Source organism: Coloeus monedula (assembly GCF_965178545.1).
Source record: "Coloeus monedula genome assembly, chromosome: 23".
Lineage (NCBI taxonomy): Eukaryota > Metazoa > Chordata > Aves > Passeriformes > Corvidae > Coloeus > Coloeus monedula.
Genome location: NC_138803.1, coordinates 5002737 through 5030353, shown reverse-complemented (window position 1 = coordinate 5030353; position 27617 = coordinate 5002737). Strand labels below are relative to the sequence as shown.

The following is a 27617-nucleotide window of genomic DNA, read 5'->3' as shown; positions in this document are numbered from 1 at the left end:
TGGTTTTTAGTATGGTTTTTTTCTTGCTATTATTAGGGGGTTTTTGTTATTACTTTAGGTTGTTAGTACATTTTTTTTCTTGCTATTATTAGGGGGGTTTTGTTATTATTTTAGGTTGTTAGTGCATTTTTTCTTGCTATTATTGTTTTGTTATTATTTTAGGTTGTTAGTACATTTTTTCTTGCTATTTATTAGGGGGTTTCTGTTATCACTTTAGGGTATTAGTATGGTTTTTTCTTGCTATTATTAGGGGGGTTTTGTTATTATTTTAGGTTGTTAGTGCATTTTTTCTTGCTATTATTGTTTTGTTATTATTTTAGGTTGTTAGTACATTTTTTCTTGCTATTTATTAGGGGGTTTCTGTTATCACTTTAGGGTATTAGTATGGTTTTTCTTGCTATTATTAGGGGGGTTTTGTTATTATTTTAGGGTGTTAGTATGGTTTCTTTCTTGCTATTTATTAGGGGGTTTCTGTTATTACTTTAGGGTGTTAGTATGGTTTTTTCTTGCTATTATTAGGGGGGTTTTGTTATTATTTTAGGGTGTTAGTACTTTTTTTTTTCTTGCTCTTGTCCACCACAGAGGGACGACTGCACCCCTCCTGCTGGGCCTCATTAATTGGTAATTAACACTCTGTTGAACCCCATTCCTTAAACAAAGCACGGCAAAGCAGAGGGATCTGCACAGACACGAGCGTGAGCAGCCTACCTTTAATCCCTTAAATACAATCATACAAATATAAAATGGAAGAATAAAATATTTACACAAAAAAACCCCACGGGGATTCCATCAAATCCCAGCTCCAGCGGGTTGGAAAAGAGGGAAACAGCTGGGGAGGGGGGGGGCAGAACCTTCCAGGTGCTTTTCCTCCCTCCCAAAATGATTCCAGCTGGATGGGGGAGGCTCATTGCAGTCCTTCAGCAGGGGAGGGATCCTCAGAACCAGAGGCACTTGAAGCAATCCTGGCTTTCCCAAATTCCTGCAGGCAGCCAAAGGAATTTTGGTTGCCCATCGCAGGATCCCCGGTGGCCACGAGGAAAAATTCCCCCTGGAAATTCCAAGTCAGGCTCACCCTGGCAGTGTTTGGTCCAAAATCCTGGCTCAGCTGCTCCCTCTCCCGAATTGCCCTCGATTCCCAGTCCAAAGGCAGCGTCCATCCATCAATTCCAGAGTTGACATAGTAACTCCAGGCTTTTTTGGGGATTCACTGGCCAGGGGGATGAGGGGGAGCTTTGATCCCATCCTGGGATGCCTCTGGAGATGGGATCTGTGTCCTCCCAAGAGAATTCCAAGTGCTTTGTCCTCTGCTGTGTGGGAGGAGCCGCCGGCACAGCCTCGGGATCAGCTGGGCCCGGAATTTCGGGATAACTGAGTGCACATTCTGCCTATTCCTAACAATCCAACTGTGCTTCGAGCCAGGAAAAGCATCTCCTCCACGGATCCAACAACATTTACAGGATGTGGGGGAAGGAATTTTCCTTTTTTTTTTTTTTTTTTTTGGTGGTGTGTCTTTTTTTTGGGTTTTTTTTTTTTTAAAAAAAAAAAAACCAACCCAACCCTGCCCATCTCAGCTGTCAATCATCTCCGAGAGTTCCAGCAGGAGATCATCCTCATCTTTCCCTGGATCCAAGTCGATTTCTGCTTCCAGTTTTCCTCCTGAGATCTCCCAGATGAGCTTCTCAAAGTCGTCCTCCACGGACAGGGAGGGTTTGGAGGAGCTGGTGGAGCTGAGGCGCCGCAGCTTCACCGGAACTTCCAGGGAGGAGGAGGAGGAGGAGGAGGAGGAGCCGGACACCTCTGACTGTGCCAGGGAATCTGCCTGGCTCCCCACGTGCAGCTCAGGGCTGGGAGAAACAAGGAAAAGGGAAAATCAGCGTGGGATGTTCCTTAGGTGGGGTTTACCAGGTGAATGTTCCCATGGGGGTGGTGATGGAGGGAATTTGGGAGGTTGGGATTAGGGTTTGGGAAGTTTAGGATGAGCTGGAGCAGTTGGGAGTTTGGGTATGAGGAAATAAGAGGTGGAAGTTGAGGGGAGAAGGGGTGAGAAGAAAACCCAAAAAGTCACTGGGGAAAAAAAAAATCCCAGGAAGTCATTTAAAAGAGATTCAAAGAAGGCACTGGAACTCCAAAAAGGTACTGAAAAGAAACCCCAAAATCACTGGAAAAAAACACTGAAAAGTCACTGGAAAGAAACCCCAAAGATGCTGAAAAGAAACCCCAAAGGTGCTGAAAAGAAACCCCAAAAAGCCACTGAAAATAAACCCCAGTCCCTGAAAAACACCCCAAAAAGTCACCAGAAAAACTCCAAAGTCACTGAAAAAAACCTCCAAAAAGTCACTGAAAAGAAACTGCAAAGTCACTGGAAAGAACCCCAAAAATCACTGAGAAAAACCCCAAAAAAGTCACTGGAAAGAAACCCCAAAGTCATTGAAAAGAAACCCCAAAGGCACTGAAAACAACCCCCAAAAAGTCACTGGGAAGAAATCCTAAAAAAATCTCTGAAAAGAAACCTCAAAGTCACTGAAAAAAGCCCCAAAAAAGTCACTGAAAAGAAACCCCAAAGGTACCAAAAAGAAACCCCAAAGGCACCAAAAAGAAACCCCAAAGGCACCAAAAAGAAACCCCAAAGGCACCAAAAAGAAACCTCAGAGTCACTGAAAAGAAATCCCAAAGTCCCTGAAAACAACCCCCAAAAAGTCACCAAACCCCAAAAAGTCACTGGGAAGAAATCCTAAAAAAATCCCTGAAAAGAAACCTCAAAGTCCTCAAAAAAAAGCCACTGAGAAGAAACCCCAAAGTCCCTGAAAATAAACCCCAAAAAGTCACCAGAAAAATTCCAAAGTCACTGAAAAAAACCTCCAAAAAGTCACTGAAAAGAAACTGCAAAGTCACTGGAAAGAACCCCAAAAATCACTGAGAAAAACCCCAAAAAAGTCACTGGAAAGAAACCCCAAAGTCATTGAAAAGAAACCTCAGAGTCATTGAAAAGAAACCCCAAAGTCAATGAAAACAACCCCCAAAAAGTCACCAAACCCCAAAAAGTCACTGGGAAGAAATCCTAAAAAAAAATCTCTGAAAATAAACCCCAAAGTCCCTGAAAAAAAAAAAAACCCAAAAGACTCTGGAAAGAAATCCCAAAAAGCCACTCAAAAGCTGTACCCAAGCACAGCATTTTTAGAAAATCCCTTAACAAGTTCTGCTGCTCCAGGAATTCATTCCAACAATTCTTTTGTTGTTGTTTTTGTTGGATTTTGGCACCAATTTCCTTAAAATTCTGATTTTCCACACGTGGACGACCCCACATCCGATCCCAGGGATCAGGAAGGACAAGGACAAGCTGGGATTGCTGTTACCTGCTCTGGGAATTTTCTCTCCGAGGGATGGAGGCCGGGTTGTCCTCTGGAGGAGCTGGAACCACAGCCTGGGAAGGAAAAGGAGGAGAAAGAAAAGCAGGATAATTTTTATAAATATATAAAAGAAACCCTAAAGGCAATGAAAACAACCCCCAAAAAGTCACCAAACCCTAAAAAGTCACTGGGAAGAAATCCTAAAGAATCTCTGAAAAGAAACCTCAAAGTCACTGAAAAGAAACCCCAAAGGTACCAAAAAGAAACCCCCAAAGGTACCAAAAAGAAACCCCCAAAGGCACCAAAAAGAAACCTCAGAGTCACTGAAAAGAAATCCCAAAGTCCCTGAAAACAACCCCCAAAAAGTCCCCAAACCTCAAAAAGTCACTGGGAAGAAATCCTAAAAAAATCCCTGAAAAGAAACCTCAAAGTCCCTGAAAAAAAGTCACTGAGAAGAAACCCCAAAGTCCCTGAAAATAAACCCCAAAAAGTCACCATATAAAAATGCAATATTTTAGGAGATTCTTCCTTTGCTGCTTCACCAAAATAGTGAACCCAGGGTATTCCTGAAATGAGGAATTTTCTGCCTTTTTTTTAAGGAATTTTTTCCCTTTTAAGGGATGAAACCCTTCACAAATCCCAGCAGGGAATAATGAAGGAGATGCTTCCAAAGCAGGAATGTGCTGCTCCCCTGACACTTCTGGGGGGGGTTAAAAGGCACCAGAGAGCTGGGGAGGTTCCAGGTTTTTTCCAGGTTTTTTCCAGGTTTTTTCCAGGTTTTTTCCAGGTTTTTCCCAGGAATTTGGCTTTACCTTGGCTGAGGGCTCCTTGGTGTCCCCGCTGGTGGCACTGAGGGGTTTCACTGCCACCACGGCCGGGGGGTGGCCCTCGGGACCCTTCCTCTTCAGGGGCTGCTTGGGGGAGGCTTTGCCATCCAGAGGCTTCAGGCACACCTTGGATTTGGCTGCAATGAAGGGAAGAGAGGAATGATCCAGCTCGGGGTGAAAAAACAAATCAGGATTGCTTCAGAATCCCAGAATTCCAGGATGGGTTGAGGTGGGAGGGACTTTAAGGATCATCCAGGGTCACCCTGTGTGTTCCAGGGATGCTTTTCCCTATCCCAGGCTGCTCCAGCCTGGCCTTGGGCACTCCCAGGGATGGGGCAGCCATGGATTCTCTGGGAATTCCACCCCATTCCCTCCCCAGCACCACAGGGAGGAATTGCATCCCAATATCCCACCCAGCCCTGCCCTCTGGCAGTGGGAAGCCATTCCCTGTGTCCTGTCCCTCCATCCCAAGTCCCTCTCCAGCTCTCCTGGAGTTTATCTCCTGGAAAAGGCTCGGAAGTCTCCCCAGATTCTTCTCTTCCCCAGCCTGAACATTCCCAACATTCCCACCCTGTCTCCACAGGGAATGAGCTCCAGTCTCTTCAGCAAATCCCTTCTCTGGATTTGCTCCAGATATTCCCAACCTTCCTTATCTGGTAGGAGCTCCAGCATTCCACATCTCCCCCTCCCCTCCCTGCTGCCCACATTCCCTGGCATTCCAGGCTGGGAATGACCTCACCCTGAGTTTTCTCACCAAAAACCCCAAGCCCTTTTCCCAGAACATTCCCAAAGGGAACACCCAACACCTACTTTTAGCTTTCCTCTCCAGCACCTGAGCTCCCTTTTTCCCTGGAGATGCTGCAGGATCCTTCTCCGGGTTTCCCAGCCCGTCCTCCTGGAATTTCACCACTTTCCTCCTGCCCAGCTGATGAGCTGATCCCACAGCAGATTCGGGGCTCCCTGATCCTGGAGTTTTTTCCTTGTTTTTTTCGGGTTTTTCAGCTGGAATTGGCCCAGCTCCTTTCTGGAGTTTCTCCTCCTGGCGTTGCTTCAGCTGACGCTTCTCCCACATGATTTCCTCCAGGCTCTTCACCTGAACTCCAGAATTCCCTGCATTCTGAGGAGGGGGAAAAAAAAGATCCCAGGAGGGTTATTAGGATAAAAATCTAGGGATAAAAATCTGTGGATTCATTAAGGAATTTTGAGGGGCAATCCCTCCAGAATGGCTCCATGGGGCACGGTGGAAATCCAGTATTTTTTTGGCATAAAATGAGATCCCTGCCATGAAAATGCAGTTTTAAAACTGCAATTCCCAAAAAAACCCCCAAGTTTTAATGGAGCAGGAGGCTCTGGCTGGAGCCTATCCAAGGATTTTAGGGAAGGTAAAGCCATCCAAGCTCCTCCTCCCCCCCAGAGCCTGATTTCCTCTAAAATTCCAATTTTTGGGATTAAAATATTCAGTTGGGGATTTTAAAAGTTTGCCAGGGAAAAATCACTGAAAACAAAAATATTTTCCCCACCTGTGGGTCTTATTCATTGTCAGGTATAATCAGATTAATGAGTTCAAATTAAGTACTTAATTAATTCTAAGGGGGGGATGTGTTTTCTGGGAATTTTACTGATCAAACTGACAGCATTTAATGAATTCCCAAATGAGGAAAAGTGGGAAAAAGTAAAGAATAGGAAACAAAACGTGCCAAAATTATTTGGGAAATGTGTCATTTTCTGCCCAAATTGATCAGAATTTGAGGGTTTCATTCTAAATCTGTTCAGACTCACCTCAGCAGGTGCAGAGACTCCTTTGGGGGAAGGTTTGTTCAGCTCCACGATCATTTTTTCTTCTCTTCCAGGTGCTTTAAACCAAGGAAAACATAAAAAAATTGGTCCAAAGTAGAAATAAATCACCTTGGGGGGGTTTTATTTCCCTATTTTTAGTAACAGGAAGCAATTCCTGCAGGATTTTCTCTCTCCCTCAGTGCCATCATCTCTTTTTCCATGGATTAAAGCACCTTAAAAATGAGATTTTTAATGCCCTCGTGGTCAGGAGTTGAGAAACCCTTCCCAAAAAATATTCCAAAGAGGAATGGAATGGATTCCAGCACAGGGAAGACCCCACAAAGCCAGGCCAGAAAAAAGCAAGGTGGGAATGAGACTATGAAACTCCTTAAGGAGTGAATTTTCCAGTGGGAAACACAAAAAGTCATGGAATTCATGGAAAATCCCGTGATCCTTTTAACTCTGGAGCCTGAAAGCTCCTCAAGGAGTGAATTTTCCAGTGGAAAACACAGAAATTCATGGAATTCATGGAGAATCCCGTGATCCTTTTAACTCTGGAGCCTGAAAGCTCCTCAAGGAATCAATTTTCCAGTGGAAAACACAGAAATTCATGGAATTCATGGAGAATCCCGTGATCCTTTTAACTCTGGAGCTTGAAAACTCATGCAATGAATTTTCCAGTGGGAAACACACGGAAATTCATGGAAAATTCATGATCCTTCCAATTCTGGAGCCTGAAAGCTCCTCAAGGAATCAATTTTCCAATGGGAAACACACAAAATTCATGGAATTCATGGAGAATCCCGTGATCCTTTTAAATCTGGAGCTTGAAAGCTCCTCAAGGAATGAATTTTCCAGTGGAAAACACATGGAAATTCATGGAGAATCCCGTGATCCTTCCAACTCTGGAGCCTGAAAGCTCCTCCAGGAATCAATTTTCCAGTGGGAAACACACAAAATTCATGGAATTCATGGAGAATCCCATGATCCTTTTAACTCTGGAGCCTGAAAGATCCTCAAGGAGTGAATTTTCCAGTGGAAAACACAGAAATTCATGGAATTCATGGAAAATCCCGTGATCCTTCCAATTCTGGAGCCTGAAAGCTCCTCAAGGAGTGAATTTTCCAGTGGGAAACACACGGAAATTCATGGAATTCATGGAAAATCCCATGATCCTTTTAAATCTGGAGCCTGAAAGCTCCTCAAGGAATGAGTTTTCCAGTGGGAAACAGAGAAATTCATGGAATTTATGGAGAATCCCGTGATCCTTCCAACTCTGGAGCCTGAAAGCTCCTCCAGGAATCAATTTTCCAGTGGGAAACACACAAAATTCATGGAATTCATGGAGAATCCCATGATCCTTTTAACTCTGGAGCCTGAAAGATCCTCAAGGAGTGAATTTTCCAGTGGAAAACACAGAAATTCATGGAATTCATGGAAAATCCCGTGATCCTTCCAATTCTGGAGCCTGAAAGCTCCTCAAGGAGTGAATTTTCCAGCGGAAAACACACGGAAATTCATGGAATTCATGGAAAATCCCATGATCCTTTTAAATCTGGAGCCTGAAAGCTCCTCAAGGAATCAATTTTCCAGTGGGAAACACACAGAAATTCATGGAATTCATGGAGAATCCCGTGATCCTTTTAACTCTGGAGCTTGAAAACTCATGCAATGAATTTTCCAGTGGGAAACACACGGAAATTCATGGAAAATTCATGATCCTTCCAATTCTGGAGCCTGAAAGCTCCTCAAGGAATCAATTTTCCAATGGGAAACACACAAAATTCATGGAATTCATGGAGAATCCCGTGATCCTTTTAAATCTGGAGCTTGAAAGCTCCTCAAGGAATGAATTTTCCAGTGGAAAACACATGGAAATTCATGGAGAATCCCGTGATCCTTCCAACTCTGGAGCCTGAAAGCTCCTCCAGGAATCAATTTTCCAGTGGGAAACACACAAAATTCATGGAATTCATGGAGAATCCCATGATCCTTTTAACTCTGGAGCCTGAAAGATCCTCAAGGAGTGAATTTTCCAGTGGAAAACACAGAAATTCATGGAATTCATGGAAAATCCCGTGATCCTTCCAATTCTGGAGCCTGAAAGCTCCTCAAGGAGTGAATTTTCCAGTGGGAAACACACGGAAATTCATGGAATTCATGGAAAATCCCATGATCCTTTTAAATCTGGAGCCTGAAAGCTCCTCAAGGAATGAGTTTTCCAGTGGGAAACAGAGAAATTCATGGAATTTATGGAGAATCCCGTGATCCTTCCAACTCTGGAGCCTGAAAGCTCCTCCAGGAATCAATTTTCCAGTGGGAAACACACAAAATTCATGGAATTCATGGAGAATCCCATGATCCTTTTAACTCTGGAGCCTGAAAGATCCTCAAGGAGTGAATTTTCCAGTGGAAAACACAGAAATTCATGGAATTCATGGAAAATCCCGTGATCCTTCCAATTCTGGAGCCTGAAAGCTCCTCAAGGAGTGAATTTTCCAGCGGAAAACACACGGAAATTCATGGAATTCATGGAAAATCCCATGATCCTTTTAAATCTGGAGCCTGAAAGCTCCTCAAGGAATCAATTTTCCAGTGGGAAACACACAGAAATTCATGGAATTCATGGAGAATCCCGTGATCCTTTTAACTCTGGAGCTTGAAAACTCATGCAATGAATTTTCCAGTGGGAAACACACGGAAATTCATGGAAAATTCATGATCCTTCCAATTCTGGAGCCTGAAAGCTCCTCAAGGAATCAATTTTCCAATGGGAAACACACAAAATTCATGGAATTCATGGAGAATCCCGTGATCCTTTTAAATCTGGAGCTTGAAAGCTCCTCAAGGAATGAATTTTCCAGTGGAAAACACATGGAAATTCATGGAGAATCCCGTGATCCTTCCAACTCTGGAGCCTGAAAGCTCCTCCAGGAATCAATTTTCCAGTGGGAAACACACAAAATTCATGGAATTCATGGAGAATCCCATGATCCTTTTAACTCTGGAGCCTGAAAGATCCTCAAGGAGTGAATTTTCCAGTGGAAATTCATGGAGTTCATGGAAAATCCCGTGATCCTTCCAATTCTGGAGCCTTAAAGCTCCTCAAGGAGTGAATTTTCCAGTGGAAAACACAGAAATTCATGGAATTCATGGAAAATCCCGTGATCCTTCCAACTCTGGAGCTTGAAAACTCAAGGAGTGAATTTTCCAGTGGGAAACACACAGAAATTCATGGAATTCATGGAGAATCCCGTGATCCTTTTAAATCTGGAACCTGAAAGCTCCTCAAGGAATGAATTTTCCAGTGGGAAACAGAGAAATTCATGGAATTCATGGAGAATCCCATGATCCTTTTAAATCTGGAGCCTGAAAGCTCCTCAAGGAATGAATTTTCCAGTGGGAAACAGAGAAATTCATGGAATTCATGGAGAATCCCGTGATCCTTTTAAATCTGGAGCCTGAAAGCTCCTCAAGGAATGAGTTTTCCAGTGGGAAACACACGGAAATTCATGGAAAATTCATGGAAAATTCATGATCCTTCCAACTCTGGAGCCTGAAACTCCTCAAGCGCCGGCGGAAGGAAAACTCCAAGCGATTCCTGAGTAAATGGGGATTTGCTGCCAAGGGGAAGCAGCTCCCTCCTCACCTATGACCTTGGTGACCCGGAGCAGTTTCCTGCCCCTCAGGGCTGGCTCGGGCGGGGCAGGAGGAGCAGGAACGTTCTCCCCACTCTGCTGCATCCTCAGGGCTTTCTCCCTCTTGATCTCCTCCAAGGTTTTGATCCGCACTTCTCCGGCCGCTTTGGCTCTTCCCGGCTCTGCCAGCTGCACCCTTCCCACCACAGCTGGGGCAGGAATGTTCTGTTTCCCAGGATCAGCCTCAGCTTTGGCTTTGCTGGAGAATTCCTCGGGTTTTTCCTTCTCTTCTCCCAGCCTCTTGTGGTTTTTCTCTGCCAGGGCTCCCGCCAGGGATTTGATGCGGACGGCCGGGGAGGATCTGGCTCCGGGGTTGGGATCTTCTGTTTTCCTGCCTTCTCCTGGGATTTTGGCTGGGGGTTCCCCTCGCCTCTGGTTGGCTCTTTCCAGACGGATTTCCTCCAGGGTTTTCACCCGGATCTCCTCGATGGGTTTGGCAGCTTTGTCTGTATTCAGCAAAATCAAAGCCGGCGAGAAGCGGCAGTTAAAGGGAGTCCAAGGATTTTGGGAAAAGTCTCCAAAATTTCTCCCAGCATTGAGGGAATTTGGGATTGAGGGCTCTCAGTGTAGCCTTGGGTGGGAAGGACCTTAAGGATCATCCAGGGACACCTTTCACTATCCCAGGGTGCTCCAACCCGGCCTTGGACACTGCCAGGAATCCAGGGGCAGCCACAGCTTCTCTGGGAATTCCATCCCAGCTCCTCCCCACCCTCCCAGGGAACAATTCCATCCCAATATCCCATCTAAACCTATTCCCCATCAGTGTGAAGCCATTCCCCTTGTCCTGGCACTCCATGCCTTGGAAATATTCTCTCCCCACCTTTCCTGCAGGCTCCCTTCAGGCCACAGTGAGATCACCCCAAAACTTCTCCTCTCCAGGATGAACAATCCCAATTCCCTTAACAATAAAGTTCTCTCCCTCCTTTAAACCACTTGGATTTGGAAAAGCAGAGCCAGTTATCCTTTAAAATTAACAATTTAAGGTTGCATAGGAGTTCTTGGGAAGAGAAAAAAAAAAAGGGAAGGAATATTCCAAATCCAATTTTTACCTGTCTCTGTGCTGCTCTGCTCAGAGGGCAGCCCCAGCCTCTCCTTCAGGGACTTGAGGACTTGAACTAAAAAAAAACAACCAGGAAAAGTTAAAAAAGTGGCAGAAATCCCAACTTTGTGTGGGAAACAAGACAGGAGAGAACCTCAGCAGGATTCAGAGGGACCATGAGCCCTCAAACCAAGGTGCAAAAAGAACCGTGAGGAGAAAGGAGGAACAGAAAATCCCGACAGAAAACCTGGAGAGAAATTCCAGGCGGGAAATCCAGGAGTGTTTGGTACCTGTGCCTCTCTTTGGGGCCTTGTCAGCATTTCCCTGCAGCTCTGCCTTCCTCCCCAGCCTGTCAGCAACGTTCCTCCTCAGGGGAAGGAAAGTTTTCCCAGCTTCAGAAAGACACAAAATGAGAAATTCTTTCAGAATTATTCCTCTGCTGGAGGGTTTAAGAACAATCCCCCAGGAATCTGAATCCTCCCAGGTCGATTTTATTTTTAAAATATTTGTGGTGTTTGGTTGCTAAGAGAATTTGCTGGTTTTGCTGTCAATACTTCACAAAAAGCTCTCACCCATGAGGGTTTTCCTTTTTCCCAGTCTGTCAGGAAGATTCAGCTGGATCACAGGGTCCTCCCCTAAAATAAAGAAGGATCTCTTCAGTACACAGAAAATCAGGAAAACCATCCCAATTCCAGCTCTTATCCCAAAAAATGACATTTTCTGGCAGCCAAACCACAGGAATTGAAAGAAGGACTGGGAGGAGAAATGGTTTCGGTGATAAAACTTCCTGAGCTTTAATTCCAAACAAATCCAGCACCTACAAATTCCAAACTTTTCCAACACAACCACAGCCTTGGAAATTAAAATCAGGAAAAAGCAGCACCACATGTGTGAATTATCCTAATGATCAATAATTTGGGTTAGGAGCCGTGGAATGGGAATTTTGGGATTTGGGATTACCTTCCTTTGAGGAGAGGGTCACAGTTCTCAGCACAGTCCGGACGTTTTCCTTCTCCGGCACGGGAATGCTCCGGGCTTGGAGGGGATCCACAGCTACTCCTGAAGGACCTTCTGCATGGAAAAACATGGAAAAATCAGGATATTTAGCAATTTCCCTTGATTTGCCCTTGGAATTCCAAGCAGGACTGGGAAAACAGGCCAGAGTAAGCCCCCCCCTCAAAAAACATGGAAGGCTGTCCCTGCAGGAGCTCCCGAGAGTGCCAAAAAAATTCTTTCTCTTGCAAATTATCCAAGGAAAATTAGGATTAAAGCCAAGGATGAAGAGAAGGCAGACGGATAAGAAAGGAGGGATATTAAGGATATTAACTCACCACCTTGTTTTTTGGCTTTTTCCTTGAGTTTCTTCAGTTTGATCTCTTCCAGGGTTTTTATCCCGAAATTTAAGTTGTCATCTGGAAGCAGAGAGTAATTCAGGAACTTGAGGTCAATTCTTCCCAAAGTATTTGGGATAAACCCTGTCAACACTCCTCAGCAATTAAAAACCCCCAGAACAGTTGGGATTTTGGAAAACTCCTTTTTTTTCACCCTCCAGGGGAAAATCCACACTTTTAAGCACTAATTCATGGAGAGGGATTAAAGATTCCTTTATCACTTGGATATGGATTTCCACAGTGCTTGAAGGCACATCTGCAGACATCTAAACTCCACTTAAACTCTTTAAACTCCACTTAAACTCTTTAAACTCCACTTAAACTCTATTTTGTCCCACAAAACCAAGCCAGAAGGATTTTCCCTGCTTGGGGAACACGATCAGGTGGGAATGAACTCCCGGATTCCATTCAGCATCCCTGAGTTCTGTTGTATTTTAGGAATATTTTGCTTTTCATTGTCCAATTCTCCTCCCAATCCCTCCTCCTGCAGCTCTTGGAATACCTTGCTTTGCACTGGAATTGGATTTCCTGGTGGAAATCACCCTCAGTCCATTGTGGGTTTCTGTGGTTGGTGGCTGGACTGGGGTTTTGGTTTCTTCTCCTTCTTCCGAAAGCTGGTCTGGAAGGGAAAATGAAACTCCAAATTAATTCACTTCTGGAGCAGGGATTTAGCCAAGATTTTTCATTTTCAGATGGTTCACCCAATATTTCAATCCATAAAAACATTCAGGAGCTCTTCTCTGTGGCTTAAACCACTGCAAAATCCACACATTTTGCGATTTCTGTTTTGATTTAAAGCAGGAACATTCTAAATAATTCAAGATTTCTCACCATCATCATCTTCATCATCATCTGCAGCGTTGATGACGACTGGGGGATGGGTGGGACTCGGGACATTCTCGGAGTTTTCCACTTTCATCACCCCCCTGAGCTGTGGGGAAGGGTTGGACTGCACAGAGAGTTTGTTCTGCTGCATCTGCACCATTTTCACCTCGTCCTCCGCAGCCTCGGGGGGACTTGGAAGAGTGGCTGGAACAGCAAAATCAAACCTGACTCAGAAACTCTAAACTTTGACCCCAAACGTTGCAGATTTGATAAGAAAACACGCCCAGATCCGGTTCCTTATTCCCCAGCCAGAAAGGGATCAAAGGAGAGGGGAGGAAAGGAACTTTAAAAAGCAAAAATCACAAAGCACAGAGCGGCATAAAAATTCCAAACTCCGAATTTCACTCCGTTCCCGTGACTGCAAACCTCTCCTTCAGCCAGAAGCCACCAGTTCCTTGAGCCTCCCCATCATTTTAAGGAATATCCACCATTAATTCATGAATATTTCAAGGAGAAAAGAGGTGAAAAACTCACTTTTGCTCGGGGGTAGGAAGAGCCCGTCCACGTAACGTCCCTTGGTGTGGTGGAAAGCACAGTTGTGCTTCTGGCAGCCTCCTGGCTGGTTCTCCCAGTAACAAGCGATCTCACTCCTCTTTTTCTGAGGGAAAAATCCCAAATCCAAGCTCAGGGAATTCTGCCTTGGATCTACAAACAGACTCAGGTTCCCAACAGGCCACAGGGAAGGGGTGAAATGTCATTGCAGAGGGCAGCTTCTCACTGGAAGTATTTTAGGGCTTAGAAAGGAGGTTTTCTAGGCTGGAAAAAGTGGGTGTTATCTGGATTTGCTTTGCTGTTGTTCAGGTGGAGAAGACAGGAGACTGTCACACAGAAATTCAGGATTAAATTAATGCAAAATCCAAAAGAATGGGATTATTCACAGGAAATATTTCCATGTTCAGATTTCAACTGCTGGTGAAATCAACCTGAATTTATCTTTCAGAGTTTTAGCTCCTTCCCATCTTTTTTTCTGTACAATTCCAAAAGGTCAGGATAAAGTTTTGTGGAGAAATTCAAGGCAGAAGAGCCCTGACAGGGCCATTTTCCAGCTCTCAGGAATAACCTGTTTCCCACTCCATTTAAGCAATGGGATCCACGTGGTCGCTCTGGCAAAAATTTTGGGAATAACAGCACTTCACACCAACATTTCCTGCCGGGAAACACCTTAAAAATGGATTTTTTTTTTTTTTCCCCCTCCTCCACCTCCCTCCTAGCAACCTAAATCCCTCTAAATCTCTGACGGAAAAGCACATTTATGCCCTCCTCACCCTTCCCAAAATCGCTGGGAAGTGCTGTCAAGGTTTTGGGATGAGGAGAGGTTATTTTTTAGGGAACACTCACGTCGATTTCCATGTGCCTGAACCTGCAGACATTCCTGAAGCAACGCCCCTCCTGCCACAGGGTGCAGACGGTCTCGCTTCCCAGGGCGGCTTCACAGTGGCGGAAGGCACAGCTGTCTCCCTGAAATCCACAGGAAATCAGCAACAAAACCAGGGATGGGAAAAGCAAGCAGCTTAAAAAAAATCCCCCTTTTTAAGGGTTGGGAGCGGAGTAATGAATGAATTAATGAATTAATTAATTAAGAGGAATTTGTTTCATCGCATTTTGGGCGCTCCTGGATTGAGAAGGAGGAGGGAATGAAAGAATTGAGAAGGGAATTCGATCCAGACTCACCTTGTTGCACGTGGAATAGAAGAAGAAGTAGCAGTCGTCTCCGTGGTTGGACATGCTGCAGAAATCCTTGGAAAAGCTCAGGGTTTTGCTCTCAGGGTCTTCCTCCAGCCTGGGCAAGAATTGGCTTCGCTTCCTGGTACTCAAAGGTTTCTCCTGGTTTAGCAGTGAAAGCTTCTTTTTAAAAGTAACCCTAAAGAAAGGGATCATGCACAAAAATGATTGGTTTTAGAGTTGTTTCCTATTTAACAAATTCATCTTTGGAGGGAGGCAATGACTGGAAATCAGCTGGGCACAAAAACGAAGCTGAATTTGTCTGCAATTCTGTTTTTAAAATGGGAAATGCAGAGAGATTTTTGGTCAGATTTGTCCAAAACTGCAGGAATTTTGTCTGCACAAATTCGATGCCGTGACCTTAATAACAGTTGTGTGTCTTGAGGCAGAAAAAACTTAGGGTGTGACCCAAAATAGAGCCACTTCTTCAAAAATTGGGTGTCATTCTGAGTTACCAATGATACAGTAATATTTGATTATTATCATCTATTATTTTGCATTATTAATATCATCTATTATTTCCTACTTGAAATGAAACTTTAATTTTAGGGTGTGACCCAAAAGCAACCCAATTTCTTCAAAAATTGGGTGTAATTTGGAGTTCTCAATAATATGGTAACATTCTATTATTATCACATATTATTTCCTACTATATTATTAATGTATTATCTCCCATTTGAAATTCAACTTTAATTTTAAGGTGTGACCCAAAAGTGACCCAATTTCTTCAAAAATTGGGTGTCATTCTGAGTTATCAATGACATGATGATATTATACTATCACCTATTATTTCCCATTTGAAATTCAACTTTAATTTTAGGGTGTGACCCAATTTCTTCAAAAATTGGGTGCAATTTTGAGCCATCAATAATACCATAATATTGTGTTATTTTCACCTCTTGTTTCACGTTATATTATTAATATCACTTCTTCTTTCCCGCTGGAAATTAAACTTTAATTTTAGGGTGTGACCCAAGTTTAAAAAAAAAAAATTGGTCGTAATTCTGAGTTCTCAACGACATGACAACATTTTATTATGATCATGTATTATTCCACGTTCTATGATTAATATAATCGATGATTTCCCATCTGAAATGAAACTTTAATCGTTGGGTATTAATAATAATCACATCATAACATCACAGCTCAACACCGAGCCTTCACATCTCAACAACATTAATTGGAAATACCACCATTAATTGATTTTAACAGCTCACTGATCATTTCCATGGAATCCAAGTGCTGCATCCCGGATTTTTTCCCAATCCCAGAGGATTTTTGGGACTCACCCACCTGGCCACGTTCAGCACAGGCTTTGATCTTCCCAGCCATGCAGTTCCCTTCTCCTGTAGGCCGAAGGAGTCCGTGAATGAATAACAAAGGGGCAGACAGAATTTTCCTCCTCACAATTCCAAGGGAACCTCTCAGCCAACAATTCCACAATTCCAAACTCTGAGGTGCTCTTAAAACAATCTGACAAACTAATGGAGGAATCAAGTCCATTGGAATACTGTCACACTGGAGACAGCCAGGGATATTTTAGCTCTTCCAAAAAAAAAACAAAAAAATAAAAACCAAAAAGAACCATAAAAAAAGAACCAACAAAAAAAATTTTTAAAAAGCCCCAGCGCCTTTTTTAAAGATGAACTCGGGATTCAAAGTGGCTGCAAAAATGAGGCTCCATCTTCCACAGCTGGGGAATTTCTAATTTTTTTTTTTTTTTTTTTAAATTTTTTTTTAATTATTTAATTCAGTAAGTTGCAATTTCGGGTCTTCCAAGATTTCTTCACCTATTAAGAAAACACAAAAACCTTCCCCCGTCTTTATGACCTGTACAGCAAACCCCCCCCCCCCCAAATAATCGTGTGTATAAACCCACAAATGTGTTTATACACACCCCAAAAGAGGGAGGGATAGCAAAGTCAGGGAGAAAACCAGCAAAAAATCAGCGATTTTAGCCCATTTCCCACATCAAACTGCAGGCAAAGTCTCTCGTTTGGGAGAAAACTGGGCAGAAAAATGAGATTATTTCCGTAATTTTGGACGAGGTGAGGTCAAGGTGATGGATTGTGAGAGGCAATGTGGGGACACACGGACAGCACGAGGGACAAACACATCCATCCACACCCATCCATCCCCTGGGAACGGCTCTGCCCTCATCAGGAAGTGCATCCAAGGAAAAGCAGGGAGCAGCTCAGGGATGCAGCAAGCTCTGGGAAAGCAGGGAGTTGCTTTGGGAGCGGTATGGCTGCACGGATTGGGAATTTGGATTGGGACTTTGTTGGTTTTCCATCAAATCTTACAATTTTGGCATCGTGTGCTGTTCCCTAATCCATTTATCCATCCTTATCCAATGGTTTGGATCTGATTCAGCAGCTGCTTGGGTTTTTGGTGCCACCAAAAAATGGGTTTATTGGGTATTTTTTGAATGTGAAATCACACATTTCTTTTGGATATTCTTATTTAAAAAAAAAAAAATCAGATTTTTAGGTTTCTTTTCCACACTTGCAACCAGACCAGCTAAAATCCAAATAAAAGTAAATTTACCCCTCTCACATTTCTGTGCAAAGGATTTCTGACTCTTTAGGGGGGGGACAAAACTCAGTGAAATTGTTCTTTACAGGTTAAGAATAAATGCTTGGAACCTTTTACTCACACAAACACTAGTGAATTTTCCCAGGATTTTTTTTTTTTTTTTGGCAGGGAATTTTCCCAAATCTAAAATAAAGAGAGGAAAAGTTGGGTTCTTGTATTAGTAATTGGGTTGTGGGGTTTTTTTGACTGCTTGACCAAGGGAATAAAACAGGAATTAAGTGCAGGGTTTCCTCCCCTTCTTCCATCTCCACGGGGTTAATTCACTTTGGACCTTCAAAACCAGACTTGGGGTCATGGAGATTCCTGGCAATCTACTCCTAAAAATTCCTGGAGCTCCTTCTTGTGGAAGTTCAACGTTTTTCCAGGTGTTTTCCCAACGCTGTCGGGAGTTAAAATTAAATTTCAAGCCTGAATTCTTCAGTTTGCTCAAGCCAACACTTAAATCCGTGGGAATTAGGGGCCATTCCTGGCTGAGAGCAGGAATTCAAACCCAAATCAGGAGGAATTCCCAGTCTGGAAGGTGGCATTTCCTTTCCTCAGGCAGTCAGACACACCTAAAATGCAACATTCCTATATCCACCACCCTGGGGGGAAAGAAAATCCCTTCAGATTTAATTCCTTTATAAACTACATCAGCATTTTGCCTTCCACATTTTTCCCACATTCCTGTTCAGACTCTGAATCTTGTTTAAAGAGTGGGAATAAAGCAAAGCTTTAAAATAAAGAACAACAACAGAAAAAAAAACCCAACCAAAAAACCCCACAAAAAAACCTCCCAATGAAAACCCCTCAGAGTTCTAAACTCCATCAAGGTAATTTAATTATAAAAAAGGTTCATTAAAACCCTTTTTTTTTTTTTCCTTTTTCCCTTGCATTTTAAACTGGTGTCAAGGTGGCAATCAAAAAAAAAATGAAAATCCAAATAAAAATGAGTAACTCTGGTGCACCCAGCAGGTCTCGAATTAATTAAAATTAACGAGAATTTTAAACCCTTTCTTGTCCAGAACACATTTCAAATTTTGTAGGAGAATATTTTCAAACCAATTTTTTGTAAAAAAAAAAATAAAGTCAAATAAATAAAAAATGCAGTAGCTGAGGGTCAGGAAAAACCAGGCCAAAAAACCAACACCAACTTTATATTTTTGAAGGGAAAATACATAAAAACACCCGAGAGAAGCTTTCTTGAACCTCCCTGCGGGGAATTCTCGGGTTTAAAGTCCCCTGATTCCCCTGGAAAAGCCTCTTCCTGCTGCTCCATTTGTGCCTTTAATTCCTGACAACAACATTTGATGATTCACCCCCGTTTATCAAGAAGGAAGAGCACCAGGAATTACACATTTTAACTCCCTTTCCAGCCATTTTTTCACTGTCCACCAGCTTTTCCTCCTCAGGAATCAATCCCAAACTAAAGGAAGCTGCTACATCCACTCCTGGATAAGACAGGAATAATTGAAGAAAATAATCTCAATTTTTTTTCCCTATTTCTGAGCTCAACCCCAGGGCCTGGCAGAGATTTCCTGGGATAATTCCTCCTTTTCACTGGAATGTTTTATTAAATCCCAAAGGGACTCGATTTCCCTTGGAAGCAGCCCCTTGGAAAGGTGTCATTGGAGCCGGGAAGTGACACCACCAGGAAGTTTTCCCTGGAGAACTCCTGGAACACCTGGACACATCCAGCAACACCTCCAGCCCACCTGCTCTGCTTCAGGTGTGCCCAAACTCAACCCCAAACCCCTTTACTCCCCAGGAGATCTCCTTTTATTTTTTTTTACAGCCAAATAAAGCCGGGTTTTATTTGGGAAGTGTGACCCTGAGTGCAATTCTGGGAATAACCTGGAGGCCCCACACACCACAACAACAACAACAAAAACCTCCTTTTGGCGTTCCCACAACAAAAATCGACGGCAGAAAGCAGAAACCTCTCAGCTCCAACCTTTAAAAAACAAGAAAACCGCAACAACGTCACCCAATTGCGTTGTTTTAACAACCTACGGGAGGAATTCAGACCCGGTGCATCCAGAGTTACTCAGCTCATGAAGTTCTTTTGGGGAATGAGGAGCAATTAGGTGACTACATTAGAAATGCCCCTCAGACGCGTTGCTACAACAGGAAGGAACGAGGTTTTACCTGAAAACAAGGAGATTTATAAAGCACCTGCGCTGGGATCGCAAATCTGAGGGGGCGGCCGAGTCCCGTGGAAAGGCCTCGGGCCTACCCCGGGCACGCAGCTCCCCCCTCCCCAAAGCCCCGCGGGCAGGAAACCCACCTCACCCCGGCTTTATTCCCACCTAATCCCCCTAATTCCACCTCCTCCCACCTCACCCCGGGGGTCCCCTCACCGCCCCGCTCCCGCTGTGGGGAGAGCGCGGCGGGGGACGCGCGGCCTGCGGGCCCTTGCGGGGGGAGCCGGGGCCGAGCCAGGAGCCCCCCCACCCTCATCTCCCAACAACCGCCGCGGGGCTCCGAAGCGCTCTATTTACGGTCGATCAGGGAGTTTTACCGAGCCCCCGGGGGCCGCCGTGTCGCCGCCGCGCTGTCCCCGCGATCCGCCGGGGCCGCCGCCGCCGCCGCCGTGTCCCCGGTGCCCCGCTCAAAGATGGCGCCCGGCGCGCGCGCAGCCTCAGCGGGCCCGCGGCCAAGATGGCGGCCGGAAGTGGCTTCACCGCCGGCGGCTTCCGCCCGATGGGAAGGGAGAAGGCGGGCGGGCCCCGGAAACGGAGAGGGGGTGGTGCGGGCGGGCTGGTTTTTCTGTGTTTTTTGCTTCCCCGCCCTTGGGAAAAAAACCCTCAAAAAGCTTCAAAAAGCGGGAAAAGCATTTCCCCGTGAAGCGAACAGGATCGTGTCCTTCCACCCTGCCCTGCGCCCACAGAATTTCGGTTGGAGGATCGCTGCAGGATCATCAGCCTGTTCGCCATCCCCACCGTGTCACCCACAGCCCAGAGCACTGAGTGCCGCGTCCAGTCCTTCCTTGTCACCTCCAGGGATGGGGGGACTCCAAACCTCCCCGGGCAGCTCCTTCCAAAGCCTGGCCACCCTTTCCATGAGGAAATTCCCCCTGGTGTTCCAAGAATGGTCCCCACTCTGTGCCAGAGCCCCCCTGCCCACAGCCCCTGAGGTGCCATCCCCTCCCTCACGCTCCTGAGGGGATGTGAATTCCCAACTGGAAGATATTTTGAGTTTTCAACCCGGTTTTTTTGGCTTTTTTTTTTTTTGGCATCCAGCCCGGATTATGTTCACAAAAAAAAAAAGAAAAAGAAAAAAAAAGAGAGGAATTGTGGCTGTTGTGTTTATTGTGTTTATTTAAGAGCTGTGGTTGCGGATGCCTCCCTGGGAAAGCAGGGAAGAGAAGAGGGTGATGCTGCCCAGCAAAGCTTTTACACCCCATTCCTGTAGCTTGGAATCAGCTCCAAGGATCAGCTTGGAGATGTTTTGGATTGAATTCTCTTCAACCCAGCGGGATTTTCTCATCGTGGCCCTGGAGGTGTTAAAGACACAGAGAAGACGCTGCTTCTCTGTAAAAAACAGCTCCGGTGCAATCAATGCTTGGGAATGGGAGGATTTAAGTGGGAATGAGAGGATTTAAGTGGGAATGAGAGGATTTAAGGGGCTGGGTGCTTTTATTTCCCATTTTCCTTCTTTTCTGGACAAATCGCCTCTTTGGAGGCCAAAGACTCTCAGGTGTTGAAGCAGGACGTGGCTCGAAGCCGATCCCAAGGAGCTGGAGATCCCAACTCCACCAAGAATCACCTCAGAAGCTCCACGTACGGCACTGGGAATGGGAAAAGGAGGATCCCTGATCCAGGGCAGCTCCTCACGGCCCAGCAGCACCATTTTGGTGGCATTTGGCAGCAATCTGGGGACTTGGCGGTGGAAGAAGAAGCGACCGAGTGACAGAAACCCCGTGCCGAGGGGAGCTTGGGTTGGTTGGGATCCCCATCCCTCTTTCCACCCAGTTCCTCGGGGAGGATTTGGGCCAGATTCCCCGAGCTGCCGGACACACGGAGGACGGCACAGTTACACGTGGGCACATTTTATTCTCTGGATGCACTCGCGCATTGGTTCTGCTCGACAGCCAAAGCTTTATTGATTCCAAACCGTTCCCCTTCTCCCTCTTCGTTTTTGTTTTTATGCTGCACCCCCTCTTCCCACCCCTCAACCACTCTGCTGCTTCCACTTTGGAGTATTCTCTCTGCTTGGAGCCTGTTTTCTCGGAAGAAGCCAACGGACAATTCATTCAGATTCTTTTTTCTTTTTTTTCTCCCAAGATCCATATAAATTACATGCAAAACATGGTACATAGAGATTAATATCAAAATGCAATACAGATCAGGTGCACTTGAAGCTGGACTCTAGGATATGGCAAACACACCAGGGTACATATTGCTTTGAAACCACCATTGTTTTGTTTTTTAATGTCATGCATACCACATAATATTCAGTCTTTTGTTTTGTATTTTGGTTTTTTGGTTTTTTGTTGTTTTTTTTTTTCCCGCTTTCTCTCCCATTTTTTATACAAAAATACCAGTGCTTATTATACTGAGTTACTGGAAAAAAAAAAAAAAAAGAAAAACTCGGCTCTGCGTGCCCTCTTCAAAAGAAAGTTCTTTTTGTTTTGTGAGAGCGTTGGATAAATATATATACACACACATAAATGTTGAGTTCAGACTGTATATATATATATATTTATTGAAGGGGAGGAAATAAACTAAAGGCAGTTTTAGCCATGGGCTTTGCTGGATGAAAATTGGGCTTTTGGGGAGCGGGGAAGAGCAGAGTCAGGGTGAGAGGGGGGTGCTGGCGAGAAAGAGGTGCCAAAACCCCCCAATTTGGGTGGAAAAGGAGCAGGAAAAAGATTCCCTCGCATCCCTGGGCCTCCAAGGGAAAGCTGGGGGTGCAGGAGGGCGTTTTGGGGGCTCTGAGCTCCACGAGGCGCTGGGGACGGAGCAGAAGCGATGCAGGCCCAGGTGTCCCCTCCAGGGACTTGGGGGGGTCCCTATGGTCACAGAGGGTGACAGGGACACCTCGGAGATGCCCTGGCTGGATTTGGGATGGGGTTTTTTTAACAGCCATCCCCTCAGGTCACCCTCAGAGAGGAGCTGAGAGATGGGGGCGGGGGGAGGAAAACCCGCGAAGGGCGCCCATGCTAAAACGTGGCTTCGTTTGTTTCCTTCTTGAGATCGTTTGGAAAAATCTCCCTCGGAAGCTTATTGCACGGAAAACCTTTTGGCAAAAAACAAACCAATCGAGTTAAATCTCCCTCCCCAAGCCCCTCTCTCTCTCTGCGTGTGCAAATCATAAAAACCTCAGCAGGAGGAAGCGAAAACGCCTCGAGCTGCCCGGCCGGCAAACGGCGCCCAGGCCACGGTGGGGTGTCTTTGGTACCAACACGGAAAATCCACGGAAAATCCACCACCAAGGGGCCCTGCTGGCATCAAGAACTGGATGCAGAAGGATGTTCAGAGTGTTTTAATAACAAAGCATTCCAAGGCAAGTTGAACACGGATCACAACGAGGAGGAGGATGGGGGGGGGGGTGACTTTGCTTGGCGCTGTCCCTCCCCTGCTCCGTGCGCGCTCGTGGCAGTTCAAACAAAGCGAAAAACCCCAGGAATTATTATTAATAATATATATTTATATATATATTTATATCTCCCCCTAGTCAAGGCATGTTGCAGAGAGTCCCCAAAAGTCCGTGCCGCTGACCATGCCTTTTTTTTTGATTTTTGGAGCACCGATCTCCCCCAAATCTCTTTTTTTGTGTGTGTGTAATGTCCTCAGTAACTTAAGCCAAAAGTCAGCTGCTGCCAGGATATCACTGAAATTTAACCCCCCCCCCCAAAAAAAAACCCCAAAATAACTTTACAGGAAATCTGCGCAAGAAACATTTATACTTGAAGCAACCAGCCATACACCAACATAATTTATAGATATTTATATAAAAAAAACCCCATTTGTGTCATCCAACTCACGTCTAGTAGAAAGATGGCTGCTCAGAGAAAAGGAAGCTGACTGGCATCCGATGGCTGAATTAATTAATCCACGGAATTAATTAAAGTGTCCCTTGCAACTGCCCTCACGCAGCCACGGGACCCGAGATCTCTTTATTTTCTTTTTTTTTCTTTAAACAAAATACATATGGCTGACGTAAAAATATCTGTTTCTGAGCTAAAGAAAACTAGATTTTTTTTCTTTTTCTTTTTTTTTTCCTTTTTTTTTTTTTGCATAATATTTATAGAGCATTTATTTCTCCCTCCCCAATCCCCCCCCTCCTAATATGGCAACTAGAACGACAAAAATAGAGCAAACTAAAGGAACAACCAGACCCTTGTGGCAAACCCTGCCAGTCACAGATTTCTGGGAGTGACTTTGAGAGCCCCCAAAATTGGCTTGAAGTTGGTGGTGGTGGTGGTTTGAGTCTTTCTTTTCTTTTTTTTTTATTTCTTTTTTTTTTTCAACAGGTCTGAGGTATTAAAAAAATATCAAAAGGAAAAAAAACCAAAATAAAATTGGTGCATCCCCCCAAAAAATGTATTTAATAAATATTTATGTAAGCTTGTAAGAACACCATATCTTCTTCTTTTTTTTTTTTGGTTTTTTTGCAAGTATTTAAAATAGAAAAAGTGATTTTTTTTTTGTTGTTTTTTTAAGCAATGTCATCTTTAACACAGAACCAAAACCCCACAACCACCCCTTGTTTGGGTCTTCCCTGGTGTTTAACCCAAGACCCCCCTCACCCCCCTGGGTTATTTTTTGGGGGGAGGGAGGGAGGAAAAAAGGAGCCGGGCATGGGGTGGACACTGAATTTGCACTGGGGGTGGGCAGTGGTGGCAATTTCTTCTTGCTGTTGGCAGTGAACAAAGCCCAGCTCGCCAGCACCAGGGTAGGACACTCGGAACATTCCGGATAGCGGGGATTTTTGGGATCAAGACCTTCCCTCCTCCTCCCACCCCACGGAAAGGACGAGGCGGGGCCGGGGGCGAACCAAAGACACTTGGTTTGTGGTGGTGTGGTTTAAGGAACACTTAAATCTCGGCAAAGATCTGGGCCCTGGCGTGGCAGGAGGTGCTGCAGGCAGTGCTCGGACAAGGCACGGGAGATTCCTCTGTGCGTTCCTGAAGGGAACAGGGGGGAGAACCCAGCCAGCCCCGGCCTCTCCCGGCAAACCTCTGCGCTCCCAGGGGTGGGAATTACCTCGGAGAGCGGCTTCCAGCCAATTCCCTCTGCTCCCAAAGGGGCTGGAGGAGAGGAGGAAGGGTCACGAGCAGGGGAGCAGCAGCAGGAGCTTGCAGGGAAGGGGCTTGGCCCAAGCCCGGCACGTCCTGCCTCCCGCTCCAGGGATCGCCAGAGGGACAATCCAGAGCCAGCTGCAAGGAAAGGGACTCTCACTGAATTATTCCAAGTGGTGGAGGTGAGGCAGGGCTCCAGGGGAAGAGATGACCTCCAAAAAAAGAAAAAAGCAGCGAAGTGAGGCCGAGCCTCCAGCAGCACCTTCTCCGGAGGACCTGCAGCCATCCGAGCCAAACCTGCTGCCTCCAGGAAAACCGAGGATCATCCGTAGGCCATGGAGCTTCCCTCCCTTCCACTGGATCGTGAGATCACCAGATTGATTCCTGCCAGCACTGAGGACCCACTGTGCTCTCAGGATTCTCCGTTCAGCCTCCCACAGCTTTTGGAGCGCTGGTGGGCACAGCTGGAGCCTCCTCCCGCATCCCTCAGCGCTTCCCTGGAGCCGGCACGGCGAGGCTGGAGGGTTACTGACCCCAATAGCACAGAAAAAGGGCAAAACTCCTTCTGCTCTGAGGGCCAGGAGCTGTGAGAGCTGCAAAAAACCTCTCACCAAGAGTTTCCCTCCTGACCAAGAGCAGCAGCGAGGCCTCTCCTAAAATTCCCCAGGAAGAAGCTGCATCCCTCACAACTGGGGGGGTTTCTCTCCACCTTTTCCCTGGCAGTTTCACCTCCCCCTTGGCAGGAAAATCAGAATCTCTCCCCTCCAGTAAGGTTAGAACTAAGCCAGCTTCATTTCTCACCTACCAGTTTGGAAACAGAGAGAGAAAAACGTGTGGGGCACACACAGAGGAGGAGCTGGAAAATGCCCAGGTACCATTTTTCAAAGGTGGAAGACTGGTGGACATCCCTGGATCTCTCAACCTTGGAGTAAACACCTTCCTCTGGCTGGGATTTTTTAGTTTATTCCTTAATTTTCACACTGGAGTGGTGACTGCCCCTCCCCACTGAGAAGTTCCTGGGTGGGGGGGGGGGGGGACAAATCCCACAAGCAAAGAGCAAAACCTCCAACATTAGAAGAAAAAACCCCTAAAAACCACAAGTGGAAGAAAAACCCACCAAAAAAAAAAAAAAGTTAAAATCAAGTCACAAGTGCACCCCCAGCCCTCGGGCTGAGGGTGTGTAAGACTACAACAACTTGAATTTCCTCGGAACATGCATTTTTCCAAAGTGAAAACCTCCCTCCGTGCCTGGAGCCCAACTCTTGGAGAGGAAAGAACCTGGCTGCTTCCCCCTGGGCGAGTACCACGGAAAACCAGGGATGGAGATGCACAATTGTTTGGTTGGGGTTTTTTTTTTGGCTTAGCCTCTCTCCCAACACCCACAGCGTGGCGGTGGTACTCTGGTTCCCACTGCTAAATAACGGTAAAAAAAAAAAAAAAGAACAAAACAGAAACCAAAAAAATGAAAGAAAAATCAAATAAAACCCCCTTCCCACCTCCCCCCCCCCCCAAAAAATAAAACCAACCCCAAATGATGATAACAGGCATGAGCAGTTTGACACGGAGTGACCGCAGCTGTGATCAGTTACTGGTGCCGGGATCACACAGCGCCGAGGCGGATGAGGAGGAGGAGGATGAGGAGGAGGAGGGGGAATTCCAAGTTCGAAGGTCAAACAGATGTCTCCAGGCTGTGGAAGGGGCTCCCAGGCTCTGGGAAGCTGAGCTCGCTGTCCACTGCGTTGTTGTTTCTGTTCAACGCTGTCGACCCCGCCGGGCTGCCCCCACCTCGCTTTTGGAGTCCGTCAGGCTCGGGGTCGTCTTCGGCGCCGTCAAGGAATGGTGTCCGAGGCTCGTCTTCCTCCAGGATGAACTCCGGGTGAGTCATGAAGTTATGGATGGAGCTTCTGGATTCGGGTTTCTCGAGGCCTTCGTACAGGGAGCTACGGAACGCATTCACCACTTTGATCTGGGCGGCGTGGCGAGTGGGGGGGAGGAAAAAAAACAGGGGTCAGTCGGGTGGCCAGAGGGTGGAGCTCGGGGGAGAAAGTGAAAATAAATGATGGAAGACAACCATCGAACAACAAAGACAAAAAAAAAAACAAAAAAACCAAACAGCACGACCACAGCAACAAAATCACCACTGAACAGACAGCTCGGTCAAAAATGAGACATCTACGGTGGACTGGGATCAGAGTCAGGCACTACGGGGGGTGCTGGGAGCCCACCGGCTACAGGGCGGCCTCCGAAGCTGCAAGAAAAGACACGGGACGACTCAAAACCACCACCCCAACATCACCCCTCTGGATGGATGGAAGCCAAAATGCGTTAATTAGTCGGTCGTTAAATCTGTGTGCGTGTGCGCACGCGCCTCGGGGTGGACGGACACGAGGACAACGAGGTGGGGGCAACTACGGCTCCAAAAAGAGGTGGGTTAGGCAAACAGCGGGGGCACTTCCAGGCAAACTCTACCGTGGGAGCCGTGGGTGGGGTTGGGGCAGGGTTGTTCCTACACCTCTGGAAAGGAATGGGGATTCCCAAAGGTGTCTCCAGATTTTTCCAGCCCGCGGGAAGCACGAGCTGCAGGTGGGTGCCGTGAGGAAGAAACGGGATCCGGGTCAATGTCCAGGTCTGTGTGGGTTTCCCCACAGTGCTGGAGCTCTGGATCCTTCCCTGCACCTGGAGGAGACCCAGTGGTTTCCAAAGGTGGGGATGCTGTTGGATATTCTAAAGGAATTCCAGCCACACACAATCCTGGGAGTCGCATGGAGCAGCTCCACCACAAAAGCCAGGCTCAAGCAGGAGATCCAGAGCCTGCTTTGGAGCACCAGGGAACGGCCCTGCCCCTGCACGGCACTGGAAGGGAGAGATGTGGGAACCTGGCTGGATGGTGGCTGGCAGTGGATTCCCTGCTCCCTCCAGATCCTCTGGAATTCCAGCCTCAAACCCTTCCAGCTCTCCCATGCAGCCAAGTGACCATTTTTGGATCAGGTGGGTGACAAGTGTCCCATCCCAGCTCTGCTGGGTTTTAGGGAAGCAACAGAAGCCTCAGCTCTGTGGAGCAGAGCTCGTGTGGGACCAGGAGATCTCCTCTCCCAAGGAATCACCTCCAGAG

At 46.0% G+C, this 27617-nt stretch overlaps 2 protein-coding genes across 9 annotated transcripts in view; both read right to left on the bottom strand.

Moving 5' to 3' along the window:
* Positions 1-696: 696 nt before the first annotated feature.
* ZC3H11A (zinc finger CCCH-type containing 11A) lies at positions 697-19905 on the bottom strand. 3 transcript variants are annotated; one of them, XM_082296174.1, is made up of 18 exons: positions 19781-19905; positions 15979-16031; positions 14635-14824; positions 14302-14421; positions 13438-13561; positions 12910-13107; positions 12581-12697; positions 12019-12099; positions 11648-11758; positions 11260-11322; positions 10978-11079; positions 10698-10763; positions 9600-10094; positions 5954-6027; positions 4985-5291; positions 4160-4311; positions 3354-3421; positions 697-1844 (listed from the first exon to the last, which is right to left on the bottom strand). In XM_082296174.1, the coding sequence occupies exons 3-18, from the start codon at positions 14686-14688 to the stop codon at positions 1568-1570; spliced, it is 2409 nt and encodes an 802-aa protein (XP_082152300.1). In that variant the 5' UTR covers positions 14689-14824; positions 15979-16031; positions 19781-19905; the 3' UTR covers positions 697-1567. The 3 variants fall into 3 exon arrangements, with proteins under 3 accessions (XP_082152300.1, XP_082152299.1, XP_082152301.1); XM_082296173.1 differs by having other exon boundaries at positions 15979-17864; positions 19781-19872; XM_082296175.1 differs by lacking the exon at positions 19781-19905 and having other exon boundaries at positions 12022-12099; positions 15979-19724.
* Positions 19906-23561: 3656 nt separating this feature from the next.
* ATP2B4 (ATPase plasma membrane Ca2+ transporting 4) overlaps positions 23562-27617 on the bottom strand; it is a 56710-nt gene continuing 52654 nt past the window's right edge. For 4 of the 6 annotated variants that reach the window (XM_082296171.1, XM_082296166.1, XM_082296168.1 and 1 more), the window contains one exon: positions 23562-26471. In XM_082296171.1, coding sequence (XP_082152297.1) covers positions 26175-26471 — 297 coding nt within the window. In that variant the 3' untranslated portion in view covers positions 23562-26174. The remainder of the gene's footprint in view (positions 26472-27617) is intronic. The other 2 variants (XM_082296169.1, XM_082296170.1) reach the window with 1 other exon arrangement.